This window comes from Mustela lutreola, chromosome 7 (genome assembly GCF_030435805.1).
Source record: "Mustela lutreola isolate mMusLut2 chromosome 7, mMusLut2.pri, whole genome shotgun sequence".
In the NCBI taxonomy this organism is placed as follows: Eukaryota; Metazoa; Chordata; class Mammalia; order Carnivora; family Mustelidae; genus Mustela; species Mustela lutreola.
The window spans coordinates 79919576-79935505 of record NC_081296.1 but is presented as its reverse complement, the minus strand read 5'-3'; the positions used below and the strand labels follow the sequence as shown (position 1 = coordinate 79935505).

General features: G+C 50.5%; 1 gene segment (V, D, J or C); it reads right to left on the bottom strand.

Annotated features, from left to right (window-relative positions):
- Window positions 1-10271: 10271 nt before the first annotated feature.
- Window positions 10272-15930, bottom strand: part of LOC131836321 (T-cell receptor alpha chain constant-like) — a 384129-nt gene continuing 378470 nt past the window's right edge. Inside the window, 4 exon segments of the C gene segment in view lie at window positions 10272-10824; window positions 11477-11584; window positions 12258-12302; window positions 13753-14007. Of these exon segments, the coding sequence occupies window positions 11478-11584; window positions 12258-12302; window positions 13753-14007 (407 nt within the window).

Here is a 15930-nt window from a genome sequence, read left to right as displayed (position 1 = left end):
GGGACATCCATACTTTGTACAGCTACCCAGCTGATTCTCACGTGCAGCCGGACTGGAGGAGCCCTGGTCTGGATTCTTGCTACTCAAAATGGAGTTCACTGATGAGCAGAACCACCCAGGGATTTAATTGAGAAGGAGGCTCTCAAGCCTCACCCCAGATCCTGTGGAAGCAGAATCTTTAACATGGTCCCATGTGATTCGTGTGCATATTAAAGTTTGAGAAGCATTGAGCCAGAGCAGTGGTTCTCAAATTTTGGTGTATTTCACAATTCCTAGGAATTCTAGTTCACGAAAATTATGACGGTGCAACATAATTTGCTTTAAATCACCAAAAATAACTAGATTATTTTTAGTCTAGATTGTTAAACAGGTTATTTTGTATAAAAAGAGTGTCTGACCTCTGAGGCAAATGGGTTGTAAACTGGGAACAAGAATTTTATCAAGGAAGGTCCCCTGGGTGGCTCAGTCAGTTGAGTGCCCAACTCTGGGTTTTTCCGCTCAGGTCATGATCTCAGGGTTGTGGGATCAATCCCTGCATTCAGGTTCTGTGCTCAGTGAGGGGTGGGAGGTCTACTTGCTATTCTCCATATCCCTCCCTCTGGCCCTCCCCCTGCTCTCTCACTCAAATAAATCTTAAAGAAGTTTATCAGGGAAGACATTACAATTTTCAGAGCCTTTAATATACAGGTTTTGTTAATGTCTTTCAATGATCTTGAGATATGTGGGGCATTTATTGGATTATCTAGAGATAATTTACTCAAGCCAGTGACCATCTTTTTATGTGTTTTCACATTTGTAGTAGGGCAAAAAGCCTATAGAATGCTTTTGGAGTTTGAGTTTAAATTTAGTTAAAGGCTCATTACAAGTGACTCATTTGTTTTTAGGCTGCAGTTGACTTGTTCAGTGGTTCTGAACTCCGTATATCCAGAAGAATTAGCTGTGGAACTCTTCCTTTAAGCTTCAAAGGAATGTTATTACCCCCTATACAACTCCCCTAATTGAGTTAGATTCTTTGGTGGGTTTTGTTTTATTTTTTTAGCTGAAGTAGCTAAAGACATGGTAGATGAGAGGCACTGAGCCAGAATAGTTCATCTGTTCATAAGATGCCTCTTCCTTTCTCTGGACCTTTCTGAATACCCACCATCTGTGTTGTAATGCTGCCTCTCCATGGACCTTCCACATGGGTGCTCGATACAGCCTGTGGAACGAGTGGGTATTGAGTACTATGGTATACAGAGTAGCAGCATTTCCTGCTGCCTCTAGCTCAACACCCTTTATGAGGTGGGTTTATTTTTATTTTCTGTGCGCTTTTGTGGGGCCGGAAGTCATTTGCCACAACCACTGTACATAGTCTGTTCCCTGCCATTCTCTGCAGCCGTGGGAAGTCCAGCCCGGAGCACCTTCTGCCCACACATTTCCTGTACCCTGTCACGTGGAAACCATCTCTTGTGTTTTCTTCTCTTAGAAGCTTATACCTGTGGCCTCTTTGATCATACCCTTTCATCTCAGGCTTCAAAATACTTCTGTTATGATGGTTGGAAAATATGCAGCGAGGTCATAGAGGCCTGTTCCCTGGTTGTGGAGGCTCAAGAGAGCTAGCACTGGCCAGTTACCAGAGGCTTGGAGTGTCTAGACGAAAGCTGAGTGCTATATGACTTTGTAACTACGTTTAATTTTTTAAAAATTTATCAAACACCAAAAATGGATCTCTCCTGTGAGGGAAGGCAGCAATTCCCAGAACAAGGCTTCTTAGATGAGGAGATGAGAAAAGAGTGGGAGGAAGCTCCTGAAGAGCAAAATAAAACACATTTTATTTGGTTACATTGTGTTAATAAGAGGGTCCAAACGTACTGCAAAACTTCTGTCAATGGGATGAAAAAGAGGTATATTTTCCAGCCCCTGCCCCCGGCAGCCTGGTGTTGCAGAAAGCGTTTTGCAAAGCATTTTGCTTGATTGACGAGTGTTGATTTAAGAATCCGTTCTGGCATTTATTGTCTGTATTGACCTTCTGTGCCCCTAAAATTTAGTAAATAGGGGTGGCCTGGGTGGCTCAGTGTTAAGCCTCTGCCTCTGAGCCTGGGGTTCTGGGATCAGCCCTGCTTGGGCCTCCCTGCCCCTCAGGGAGTCTGCTTCGCCCTCTTACTCTGCCCCTCACCACCGCTTATGCTCTCTCTCTCAAATAAAATCTTAAAAAAAAAAAACCCTTAGTGAATAATAGGCACCTAAGTACTGCACTCCGCAGTGCACGGAATTATAAAAGATAAGACATGGCCCTTACTGTCCAGAAGTGAGTGAGGCTAGCACTCAGTGTCTGCCTTGTGTCTTCCATGAAGTGGTCTCCTGCCGTTTATGTTTCCCTATAAATCCCATGAGGAGGGGAGGTGGTGGTCCTTTACAGAGGAGGAAACGGAAATTCAGTTTGCAAGGGTTACGGTCTGAATCTTATTTCCGTCTTATTCCAAAGCATTTGGATTAGGCTTTGGCTGTGAGAAATAATAAAATAGTAAGCACAGGGATAATACTACTTCATACGTCCGAGCAAAATGTATGTGAGAGTACCTTGTTAATATAATTGTTCCACAAATGTGTCACTACTCTCGTGGCAGTGATCAGAAATGCTGAGGACCATTCTCACATACTGATTTTTCTTCCTCAGCTTTGGGCCTCGGGACTACTGTGGCCCGGGTGGGCCTTCCTCTTTCCCTAGAGGAGAAGAGACTTTGCTAGGAGTCCTCATTGGGTTAGCTGTTCAGGCTTGCTCTGCTTTTTAAAATAACTGGGATGAACTGCTTTGCTTTTAACTTTTTATTATTGAAATGTTCTCTCTCTCTCTCTCACACACACACACAAGACTAGTAAAATAAACTCCCAGATGCCCAACACTCAGCTTCAACAATTAGCAACATTTTCCCCCAATCTAGTTTCAGGCTATTACTTAGTAAGACACATCTGGAGGGAGAGTGCCTTCTTTCTATGACTCCATTATTTAGTTAAAAAATATCTGAATGTCTCCTCTGTGTCAGGTACGAAACAGAGGTGATCAGAAGAGACCAGGTGCCTCCCTTTCTCAGCCGTAAGTCCTAGCTGGGGAGAGCCAGGTGAACACAAATAGAATCTTGTTCTATGGGGGAGTGGAGGAAATCAACAGACTGCTGTGGTTGTAAAGGGAGCTGGGGAGGGAGCTCCTGAGAAGCAGTGGTCAGGAAAGCCCTCTCTGAGATGGTGACATTTAGGCTGAGATCTGACCCTTGAGAGAGCTGAGGGCCCTGCTAGCCTGGTTATCACTGTGCTAACTCGTGTTGCCATATGAATGAGTTGTGGAGTCTGCACGTGCAGAATAGTATTGCCTCAGGGGACTAACTAAAGGTGCAGGCCTCTGCTTTGCCTTCTAGTCCAGTCCTAAAGTGGGGATCAAGTAGGAGCAAACAGCCCCAGTAGAGGGAGGGACATCCAGGCAGAATACAAGACAGGCCTTGGGGAAGTCCAGGGACCCCAGGCCTTTCCCACTCTTTCTGATGACAGCATCTGGAACCAGGTGGTACCGGGCATCCACAGTGCTTTGTGCAAAACTAGGGGGTTTGAGTTTAGTGCTGCTGCGGGCCTAGTGCTCTGTGATTGCAATCAAGCTACTTTACCTGCTTCCTCCCTTGTGAAAGGGGGAGATGTACTCTGCCTCCTGCTTGGGTTTACCATAAAGATCAGAGGAGATAATGTTTGCTTTGGTGTCAGAAGAGGCCAGTGTGCAGAAAGATTCTAGATAAGGATGCTGCCCCACCATGTTGCTTGGTAAATCACTGGAATAACGGGTGAGCCAGGAGAAGTGAGGACACCCTTGAGCTTGCTAAAAATAGTGTCTTGAGGTCTCCGTTGGAGAGACGTCCTTTTTAAGGTTAACCCAGTTTCCCCCGATCAAGGCTGGAAGCATGAAATGGAGACAGTTGCTCACCACTCTAAACCGCATTCATCTACTTAAATTCTCTTAAGTCCTGCCAGCCTTGTCTTGCATTTATGGGTGTTTCCCCTAATATTTTCTTTTCTCCTCCTTGGCTGGATTGTGTTTGGGTGGTTCAGGGAAAGGGTGGATGGGCACTCTCTTCTCCGTTATTGGGATTTTTGAAAGGGGGGGGATCTCTCCCATGGACACTACTGCCTCTGGAATGGAAACATGCTCCCATTTCCAGAGCAAACAGGAAGACCAGGCTCTTCCCAAAGGTGGTGAAAGCCCCCCGGAGCCCCCTAGGGTGTTCTGGCCTGCAAGAAGATGGCCACCCGGAGAAGCTAGCCCATGGGAGGGTGCTGCAGAGGTCTGCCTTATGCTTTTAGACCTTGTGTTCTGCGGGGCCTCCTGGTGACCTTTCTGAGGGCAGATAGGCCCCAGAAGGTGAGAGGGGAGATAAGAACCAAAAGTATTTGGGGTGGGTGAGTGGGGAGCCCTAGAGTGCTCTGAGGCTAGGAGTGGTGTCTGTTGTCAGAAACTGGACCGCAGCCTTGCCATTGTCTCTGGCAGGCTCTCCCTCAAGCTCTCCTGGAAGCTGGGAGCCAGGGAGGGAGCAAGAAAACATGCCTGCTGGTGTAGTGAGAAGTTCCTGGGGCCATGGTGAAGGGAGAGGGTTCGCTGCTGTGGGAAACAGCATACACTAGTGGGGCCTGGGAGCCTGGAGCTGGCCAGGGGCTGGTCTCGGTCAGCGTGGTGGGCCACCCTGACAGTCAGCATGCGGGCTCACAGTCCCTCTTCTCAGCTATTTCTCTGAACATGTGTGTTTACTAAGCTTGTACACCCTTATCCCTTTGGCATCAAGAAGCGGGTGGGCAACTTTATATTTTATCCACATGATTGATGAAAAATTGGGACTCAAATGTTGAAGATTAGTGAGGAGGGAGGTGAGATACTTACAGATAACCACTGGTTCTCCTGACTCCTGCTGAGGACTCGTCCCCCAAATCTGATAACCGAAACCTCCATCATACAAGTATAGTAATAGATGCTTATCTTTCATGCCCACATACTGGACTGTTAACTCCTTAAGGACCAAGACTGTATTTAATAGGAACAGTACTTTATTGAGATCAAATTTACATACAGTAAAATGCATAAGCCTTAGATGTCCATTTTGATGCATTTTGACATGAGTGTACACCCACATAACGATCACCCAGATCGAGATAGGTAATTTTCATCACCCTAAAACCCCTCATGCACTCTTCCAGTCAATCCTTTTACCCCACCGTTCTCATTTCTATCACGGGTGATTAGTTTTGCCTAAACTTGAACTTCATCTGTGTGGAATCATCCAGTTGTATAGAGGCAATCCCAGAACCTGGCACAGGGCCTGGCACGTGGCAGGAATGCAACGTGAAAGAAAGTCCTGGTTCTTAAACTACCCTAGGAGAGAGCACTGATCTCATTGGGAAACAGGCTTCAGGCGGTTAGTGACCTGCCCAGGGGCACAAGGCCAGGGCAGCAGAGGACCCTGGGTACCAGCAGAGGACCCTGGGTGCCAGCCCAGGCTCTCCATTCTGAATGCACACTTCTCTCCTAAGGCTCCCCCTAGCTCCCCCGACCCTGTCCTCCCCTTCAGCACTTTGTGTGGGTGAGCCTGATGATGTTGGCGGGTGGTGCCCCCTGCTGCTTGCGGGGCCTGACCCGGGCCCCACTACCCTCTATGGGAGGTGCGAGGATCACCAAAGCTCTGGAGCCCCGTGCAGCGCCTGGCGAAGGCTCCGTTCGCGGAAGGAAAGTCATCTGCCCTTTTATCTTCCTCTGAAGGAGATTTCCCCAAGTTCTGGGGGCTTTCCTTCCCCAGAAGAAACGGACTAAGGGAAGAGGCCTTTTTTTTTTTTTTTTTTTTTTTTTTTTTTGGTGGAGCGCTGCTGCCCCCAGCTGGGCGGCGGGGGATACTACCACTGAGCGGGACGTGCAAACTCGGCGCGTTTTCCGTCTCTTGGGTTCTGGTCTGAATTCGCGGACCCTTCCTTGCCTCTTGGGCTCCTGGGTCCTGGGCTCCTGGTCTCCTGGTCTCCGAGAGGCAGATGTCTGTCAGGACCGTCACCCGGCACTTCAGCCGCGTCCTGAAGTAAGGGTCTTCCTCGGAGAACCAGCCAGCCCAAGCATATGTGGCCCCTATTAGACCTCGGGGGAAGGTGGGCTGGACGGAAGCTTTTGAAGTCCTGCCCCGTATTAAGCAAATATTTATAAACAGGTGTGGTCAAGGTTTGATCTTAGGGCTCGGTTCAGAGCAGGGGCGGAGGCGGGGAGGCTTCTGTGCAGCGGGGCATGCGGCACCTCCCCCGAGCGCCGCTGGGTGCCTGCCAGCCCTCTTAGCTCCCCCTCTTCCTGTCGCACCTGCGGTCGGTGGCGGTGTAACGGCCCAGCCAGCCTGGCCCAGGCACGTGGCCTGGGGCGATGCTATCTCGAACTTAGTATTTTTAACTCCTCTTCGCAGAGGATGTGGCTTCTGCGGGAGAGCTTCAAAGGTGCCCCATTTGCCCTTTGGGGCCACCATGACGTCATGGAAATGGGGAGGGGAGGCCCTGAGCCCCCAGACACCTGGCGGGAAGTGGGAGACTTTTTCCACTTCCTGTCCTACTTCTGGCTACTGACTCAGTGTCTGACCTGTTTATTAATTTCAAAATACAGCTCTCCTTGTGATGCTCAGAGGAAACCTTCTGCATGCATGTGTCTGGGTGAAACGAAGTGTGGAAATCAGGTGGCCTTCCACAAAGTCCTCAGGGGTCAGTGTGCTTTTTAACAGAGTGACCGCACGGGCCCCATCTGGCTGCTCCCCAGGTCCACCCTCAGGAGCTCTCTGTCCCACACCCTGGCTGAGGAAGTAGTCTGCAGAAGCGCTTTTAAGATAGGACATGTGGGTAAAGTGAGGTTGTCCCCGTAATGTGACCTTCGGCCCCTGGTCTTGGAATAGTTGGGCAGTAACCCAAGTTCTGCCTCCCTGGCACCTCCCACATCCTCCAGACTCTGTCGGATGATTGCCTACCTGGGGGCTTCACTGGCCAGTGGGCCATCAGTCAGGTTTTTCTTTCCCTGATAGTTCTTGACAGGTTACTCTTAGCTTTTGGCAAAATCATGAAATAGCAGCTCACCCAGCCGACTCCTCTATTCATCTCTCTTTTCCTTTCTCTTATGTTGCCCCCACGGCCCCCACCAACCTGGCTTCCTTCCCAGTGCCTAATGGCACTAAGTATTTATTTGTTCATTTGCTAGTTAAGTGTCTATTAAGCATCTGTGGCGTGCCAGCCATGGGGCTAGGTGTTGTGGACCCAGTGATGAACAAGATACATTGGCCATCCCGAGGAGTGCAGAGTTGAGTGGACTTTCTTGCCAAGATACTATGTGGTAACTACGGTGATATCTGTTAAGGCTTTCCATGTGACCCAGGGGAGTGGGATTTTAATGGTCAAACCAAGAAGATAAATAATCCTTCAAGACTCATGTGGCTGCCCCTCCAATGGTGGGTCATAGCAGAGGGGGTCACTCTGTTGGAGTTGAAGACCCCATCCCACTTTAGGGTGTTCCTGAAGCACATCCTTGATTAGCCCTCTTCTCTTTCTCTCTCTCTCTCTCTCTCTTTTTTTTTTTTTTTTTTTAATGATTTTTATTTATTTAACACACAGACAGCGATCACAAGTAGGCAGAGAGGCAGGTGAATAGAGAGGGGGAAGCAGGCTCCCTGCTAAGCAGAGAGCCCAATGCGGGGCTCGATCTCATGACCCTGAGATCATGACCTGAGCTGAAGGCAGAGCCTTAACCCTCGAAGCCACCCAGGCACCCCAGCCCTCTTCTCTTGAGGGGACAGTTATTCCAGTTACACTGGCGAGGGGCCAGGTCTCTGGGTGAAGTGTCAGAGAATCTTCTAGAATCTTAGAACGGGGGTTGTGAGAAGTCATTTGGTTCATTCTTTTGCCTCCAGAGCTGGCCTGTGTTTAATTAAGCTCTTTGGGCAGTTGGGTATCTGTCCAGACAAATCCATTCTACAGCTGGCCTTGGTGACACATTCCCTAGTGGGACAGAGGTCTTATCTCCTCGAGGCTGGTCTCTATTCATGGGGCCTGGGGTTCTCCAGGGCTGGGCCTTCGTATGGATGTGATGATGGTGTAACCGGGTTTCTTCAGCAGCCTCTTCCTTCCAGGCTGAGCAGTGCCTTGGTCCCTAAGTGCCCTGAGGGGCTCTGCTGCAGTGACCCCTAGGCCCTGTGCTGACCTCCTAAGGGGCACAGAAACTCTTGGTCTGGGATTGCAAGGGTATTTTAATTCCCCCGGACACCTTAGGTGGGGCCTGGGGCCAGAGGTGAGAACAGAGTGGATACAGAGGAGTGGAGTGTCCTTATCACCCCCCTTAGCACACCCACTTGCTCCTGGTCTGCCCTCTCACTCGGCTCTAATTGGCTTTAGGCTTAATGGCCTTAGATTTGAGGGAAGGTTCTTGCTGGGATCGAGAAGCCCTGGTTTGAGATGGAAATGTCTCAGGGGTGTGTCGACCCTGCTTTCCAGATGGCCTCCTATGTGCCTGAGGCTTGGCTAGGGCTGGGCGGGGAAGGAGGAACCCTTGCTCCCTTCGTGGGTCTGGGTGGGTCCCTAGCCACTGCCTGTCACCTCATAGGTCCTTGGGTGGCCTTAGGGGTCCATGACTTCAGGGCCCTGACAACTGAGGGCCCTGGGATGGCAAGATTCCACAGACTCCCCTGGCCTCCTCCCAGGTTCTCGGAGGGATCTGTCTTTAGCCCCTCCACTGCCTCCCAGGGTCCTTGCTCCTGTCCCCTGCTCTAAGCACCCATGTCCCCCTCAGGCTCAGCATCTTTGCTGCCAACTCTCAGGAGTAGAGCTGCCTCGCCGACCACCGGGGTCTTTTGTATACAGACCAGAGTGAATTACTACTTTAGGAGGAAACAAAAAGATCAACTAATCTGCCTTAGGTTTTTAAGGGTTGATAAAGGCTTGCTCTATTAACCCTCCCAGGGGCATGTTCATTGAATCGGGAGAGGAGAATACTTTAATTAAAAGAAATTCCCAATGGCGGGATCTCTGGAATCTTGTCAGGGCGATGAGGCAGAACCTTACCTTTGGGAAGGTGGTACCTGTCCTGCTGTGTGTGAGAGGGACCCGTGATGATGGGGTGACCTCTGTGGCTGTCCCTTTTTGTGATCTTTAAAGGGACTTGGATTTAGGCTGCAGGTGAGGGGACTCAGTGAGAACTGCAGATTCTGTGACCGTCCTCCTCCACAGAGGCTACAGAGTCAGAGGCCTGTGGAGCTGGAGGCAGCTTCCCAGTCCTAGAGGATATTTTATAGGCGGTGACCCTGGAAATTATGGAAGCCCCTCCGTACTATGCCCAAGTCCCCTGTTGAGCTGGGGGCTTGATCCCTGTGAAAAGCAGCAGGCCTGACTTGTAGCTGGAAGGACTTGCATATATCCGGCTGATGTGGTTGGAGCCACAAGTGTGAACCATAGAGGTGTTTGGGGATAGGACCCTCCCTTCCCCCTGGGAATCCATAAGCCTTGGGCTTGATGGCAGTAATTGTGAGGAGGATGGCTGCATCTCAGAAGGGCACTCAGGCCCAGAAGAATACCGCGGACCCTGGGGAGCCCTACCTTCTGTCCTCTTGCTAAAAGCTTAAGACATACACACACCCTCCTTGGGAAAGTTCCTGAGCTTGAGGAAAGAGGATTCATTTCTTATATCTAGGCTGGGGGGGAGGGAGGAAGTAGAAAGTCTGGCTAATCTTCACTCCCTTTCCCTGCTCTTAGACCAGACACCCCAAAGTTGTGGCATTGGGGTGGGACCCAGGCAGTGGACTGGTGGGTGGTCCCCAGCCATGAATCTGTAGGGGCCATGCCCGGTTTCAGTGAGAATCCAGTCTGAAAGGAAATGGTCCCGGAGGGCAGGAGACAGTGGGTGGCATTTGGGGGATGCTTGCTGTGTGGTCCCTGCCTGCCAGATTTCCACGGCCAGTCCTGATCAGTCATGGGCATGGGCCTCCTACTATGGGTGGCCCAGTGGTGCGGCAGGAAGACAGAAGAGCAGGGACCTCAACTATTAAGTGGGTTTGCCTGCCCCCCACCCCGCCTCCCCCAGCTCAGCCTTCTAAGTGGAATTTTTTTAGAGGTTGTTCCAGGATGAGATTGACTTCAGCAGCTTGTTGAATTAGGCACCCTGAGCAACATCAGGACAAACGCCTTGGTTTCTTTCTGCCCAGTCAGGGATCAATAGCAAGCTGAGCATACGTGACCCTGACCAAACCCAGTCAAACAGGAGCACATTTGGGCTCTTCCAAATTGTCTTTAATGAAGTCAAGGGTAGCAGGATATACAACGCTGCTCAGATACACAGCACAGCAGGGTCTCTGTAATAATTTCCCCCACATCTTGGGGAAAAGGGTATACATATTTATGAACATTATTTTAAAAAACGGACTCCTCACAACCTTCTCTGGGAGCTAGAGCCCAGGAGGACCCACTGGGGGTTCCTCGCCCAGAGGATAGGGGACAGGGGATGTAAGAGGCAGTCTCGGGAGGGACAGGGAGTCTCTCCGCAGCAGCCCCCTGACTTTGCTGTGAGCGTCCAGTGGTGACAAGCAGCAATGAGGGAACCGAGGGGGCAGAGGCAGGGTTTGGCAGCTCTTCAGCACCTTGATGGTGAGTATCTGGTGGGATCCAGCTGGTGGCCATTGCCAGTGGGGACAGAGAGGCAGAGGGAGCCTTCTTATCTGTTCAGGGGAGCAGACAGTCTGCCTCTCTGCTTGAAGAGAGGGAAGAGGTACGCTGGGGAGCCAGGAGCGAGGGAGTGCCAGGCGCTCTCATGTTCTTGGTGACCTGGGTGGAGGAAGCACAGTGGTTAGGGCTGACTACCGAGGAGACAGAGTCAGGGGCAGTTAGGGATGTGGATAGAGATGCCTCCATTTGTAGAGTTCTAGGAGCGAACGGACACTGGACTTTCTGTTGATGGTGGTGGAACAGGAGGCACTTGTCAGTAGGATGACAGGGATACGGGGAGAGAGCTAGGGTTAGGGCATAAGAGGCATATAACGTCTTTGCGTCGTACTGGGGGCAGAGGACATGAGGAAAGGAATTGGGGGCCCCTGTAGGTTTTGCATTGAAAGGAGTATGTGGAAGGCAGGGGTGTAAACGAATCTGGGTCCTGAGTTTCTCATGTTTTTCCACTCATTAGTGGCTGGCCTTTGCTGTGACTTGGCCTCAATGTCTTTCTTTCCAAAATGAGGAGAATAACAGCTATTCTTCATAATTTATAGGGGAGGCATGGCTCAGCAGAAGTGCCTCTTGTCCCTTGAGGAGTCCTACCAATGTTCCAGGCCACTGTTATTTACAATAGTAACCCCTAACCAGAGAAAGAGCAGGGGTTTGGTGGGCCCCACTATAGGACCTAAAAGCAAGTCCTGGGGGGAGGTTTGCTTTCCGAGCTTGGAGACCCTCACAGCCCTCCCTCCCACCTGAGATGCCCGCTCACCTCAGCGAGACCACAGCTGCAGTGTCATGAACAGGTTAAACCCAGCCACTTTCAGGAGGATGACACGCAGCCCGATCATGAGCAGGTTGTAGAAGTTTAGGTTCATATCTGCCAAACAAGAGGTTATTGGCATGTGTATTCCTTCCTAATCCTATTTGTATCATTCTTTTCAAAGGAAAACACGAGCTGCACTCAATCCTTATTTTATGTCTGTCTCCCTCAAGAATGGGGCTGGGGCAGGGCTCAGAACTCACTGTAACCCCCTGGGTCTGGGTCCCCGGGTGACTAGCAGGCGCCTGAACCCCAAGAGGGACCATTCAGTGAAAACAACTCAGATGGAAATGGATGGGCCCAGGGCAGGTGGCCGGGAGTGGTGGGGATCCTGAGAGACAAGATTCTGCCTACAGGAATCCTGCTGCTTTTCTTGAAAGAAGGCAGAAGCCCAGCTACTGGCACAGAGGGAACACGCCCTCAGGAGGAGCTGGTGAGTTCAGGGCCCTGCACAAGCCAGTTGGAAATGTCACCGCTGGGCCACCGAGAAGCTCTCATTGGTTCTCCAGAGACCTAGGAGTGAGTCATGGGGTTCTAGGAAACTAGAGACTCATCCTGAAAGTCCTCAGAGGGGGAAAGCACATTAGAGATGGTGAGAGGAGCCTGGGGATTCAAGAATATTCCCGTTCTTCCTAATGTCATTCCAGATCCATATATCCCTTCCCGCCTCTCCTATCTAGTCCGGGTGATTGTGGGTACATCTTGAAGCTGGGTTAGATCCCTCTCTTACCTGTTTCGAAGTTTTTCTCTATCAAAGTGGCATTACAGGAAAAGTCTAAAAGGAGAAACAAAGACATTTTCTTAGAGTTGAGTGAGCTGACTCTCCCATGCCAGACCTTCTAGGATTTGGGCAGATGAGCCTCTGTCTACAGGTTTTCCATGTGCTCTCCTGGAGAGATTTGGAAGGGACTTGTTGCCTATGGACACCCGCTGGGAGGGCCCTGGCTTCTGGGGACTACTACATTCACTTCACAAACGCTGCTTGTGCAAAGGACCTGTCACCCAACACAAGGCCACGAGGAACCATCAGACACAGATCCTGCCCTTGGGTAGGTTCTAGTCTGGAGTCTGAAAGAGGCAGTAAGACACACACAGTGACAAAGTGCCATGAGGGGTATAGATGCCCTCCTGTGTCCCATGGAGTCACTTCAGATTTGTTCCTTTGTTGTTACCATCTCAGTGGATGGCACTCTCATCGACTCAGCGGCTTGGGCAGGAAATCCAGCCGCCTTCCTGGCTCTCCTCTTTCCTTTGCAGCCCTGCCTGGTTCTCCCTTTGAATCTGAAATCGTATTGGCCACTCAACTCCCTTACTCCCCCTGTCCAGGCCCCCGTTATCTGTCTGTGGCAATGGCTTCCTTTCTGCTTCCACTCTTGGCTCCTACAACCCATTTTCCACTTGGAGTGCTCTTTTAAAAAAGTAAATTGGATGTCATTCTCCTACTTAAAACCAATCAATAGCTCCTCATTGGACTTAGGAGGGTGGCTGCCCTCTCGTGACCTAGCAGGCCCTGTGATGAGGCCCTTCCCTACTTGGTCCATCTCCTGGCCTGCTGTTCTTCCCCTTCCTTGCTGTGCCCCTGTGTCAGCCCTCCACAGGCTCCCCGTCTACCCTTGGCACAGTTGCCCCCTTCTTCTCCTTTAACCTCATCTCACCTAGCATTTCCCCAGAGAGCCCTGCCCAGACTCTGTCCCTAAGTTGGCTGCTTCCTCCATCCCCAAGTTAAAGCACATGTTACAATTCGAAGTTCTCTAGATTTCTGCTTGCTGATGGATGGCCTCCCCCAACTGTAGTGGAGCTTGCTTAGGGCAGACCCCTCATCTGACTGACTTACTCCTTCACTCCAGCCTCTGGCTGGAGTGAATGAATGACTGGCTGAGGTTGGCTCTTTGGCAGAGAGACAGAACCAAGGGGAGGTATCTCGGAGAAAGGCATTAGATGGGGCAGTGAGGGGGCAAACGGCCTGAGCAGAGGCAGGGAGGTGGAAATTCGGGGCAGGTGAGAAGCCAGTGCCTTTCCTACCACCTTCTCCCCATCCCCTCTTTGCCTAGGACATCCTGGGACATGCCAGGATGGAGCTCCCTGGTGCTCAGTCACAGGAGTGGAGGGGCTTCGCTGACAGTGGATGAGGCCGAGACCACCCATCAGAGCAGCTTTTAGGGGAAGAACCAGGCATCTCCCGAGTGGGAAGCTTCGGCTGGCACAGGCACGGAGTCTGCTCTCACCTGAGCTGGAGTAGAAGTCCTCACGGAAGGTCTCATTGCATTTAAAATCAGTGCTGGTGCTCCAGGCCAGGGCCCCATTGCTCTTGGAATTCATCGACCACATGTCCAGGACGGTACTTTTTAGCCTGATCATCGTGGACTCTGGGGCTTGCTCCTCATTGGTTTCAGAATCAAAATCGGTGAACAGGCAGACAGAGATGTTACTGGATTTAGGGCTTCTCAGCTGGTACACAGCAGGGTCAGGGTCCGTGATATCTGTGGGCCAAAAGAACCCAAGTTAGGAGATGCTCATTTCCCTCTTTGCCCCAACCCAGGTCTGAGTCCAGATGCCAGTGATGGGCAAGAGCAAGGCTCTGTGGGGCTGGCAAGTCACATTCTCAGGCTTTGGGTAGAAAAGAACATTCTGGAAACCAGTTCTAAGTGGACTGGAAGTCAGGGCCAGGCAAAAGCCATGGGTCCTGGCCAAGAGGCCAGGTTCTCAGTGGAGGCTCTCTGGCTGGCCCTTCCTGGCATTCAAGGAAACCAGAAATGTAGGGCTCCTTGATGATACTGTTCATTTTTTCACTTAATAGGAACATCTTCCAAAGCACAGTGGGACTAGTAAGCAGCAACGCTGCTCTCACAGGACAAAGCAAGCTTAGAATAGAATAGAGGCCCAGCAAAGCAAACCATACATCTAGGAATCAGGGGTGGCCTCCCCCAAATTAGGCTGGGTGTGGACAGCAATTGGAGGTTTCTTATCGGCTGGCATTAAGATGAAAGATCGGTCACATCACAATGAGGAGATTTCTCCTTGGTAAAAGTTTTAGACATTAAGTCGGAATACCTGCCTCCCAGTCCTTGATCTACCGTTAATTAGATCCAAGGTCTTGAGCAAGGCACATCAGCTCCCTAAATGTCAGGAAGTTCATCTGTAAAATGGAGACATTACGTCCTCCATGGAAAATCAAAGGGGGAGTTTCTCTCTATAGAAACTGTGCCTTAAATTTCTGTGCCTTAAATTTCCCCCCAGGAAATAGGGGTCAGTGGAGGCTTTTCCTTAGAGCTGAGAATCGTTCTTCAGTATTTCTGTAGGATTTTGTGTTTTTAATATAACTCTTGTTGTTTATTCTTTCAGACCTCCTGCCTTTAGAAGAGGAAACAGAGGTTTGCTGGGAGGGTTAACACACTGGGGCCACCCAGAGAGTTTACAGCAGGGTTGGGACTAGAGTTTCCTGCCCCTGTGGTTCTCTGCTCCCACGGCTCCCCACCCTGCATGCAAGGTTTCTCAGACCAGGGGTGCACCCCACTTGTGAGTCCAGCCAGGGTGGCCTTTGCAATGCAGACTTCCAGCTGGACCTGAAATCAGGGACACCAGCCTTTGGCCTTGTCTTGGGTTGCTGAGTCAAGGCACACCAAGGGTATCAAGTCAAGGGTGTGGGGCTGTCCCTGGAGCAGCAGAACACGGGTGGGTATATGGTCTCATGTGAGGGGCATCCAAAGCTCTGGCCCTGAGGAATTCTGCCTGTTCCTCTTCAATGTCCCCATATCTAGGGCTGGGGGGTAGGGTCTGACATCACTGTGGATTAAAGCCCTAGGGCATAAATCTTTTATAGGGAGAGAAAGAGACCGAAAGCCATTATGTGCCACCAACATACCCCAATGGGTTTGTTAGTCCTCGATGGGAGTCATGGATGGGACTGGGAATGGGGATGTGGAAGGGTATGGACGTGCTGAGAGAATGTGGTCTTGAGGAGAAGGTAGAGGGTAAGGTGCCACTAGAACAGTTTGGGCTTAGTGGGGGAAGAGGGGTTGCTGTGGGGGCCTGATGTCCAACTCTGAGTTGTGGTTAAACACTCAAATCAAGTTCTAGAGCCACTAAGTGTCAGGCTGGAGAAGGTCTAGCATGCTGCCTAATGTGATAGTCTTTCGCTACCTGTGGCTATTTAAATTAAAATGAATGAAAATGAAATCAAATTAAAATTTAATTAAAAATTAAAACTTCATTTTAAGAGTGTTGTAGCTGCCGTGTTGGACAGTGCAGGTTGATAGAACACTTCGATCATCCCAGAAAGTCCTGTTGGACAGTGTTGGTCTGGAGAGAGCTATGCTACAGAATATGAGATTTTTCAAGGAAAGGTACTGAGGGCTGATTGTGCGCCTTAAAAACCATCTTTAAGTCGGTGAGGATGGGAGGGT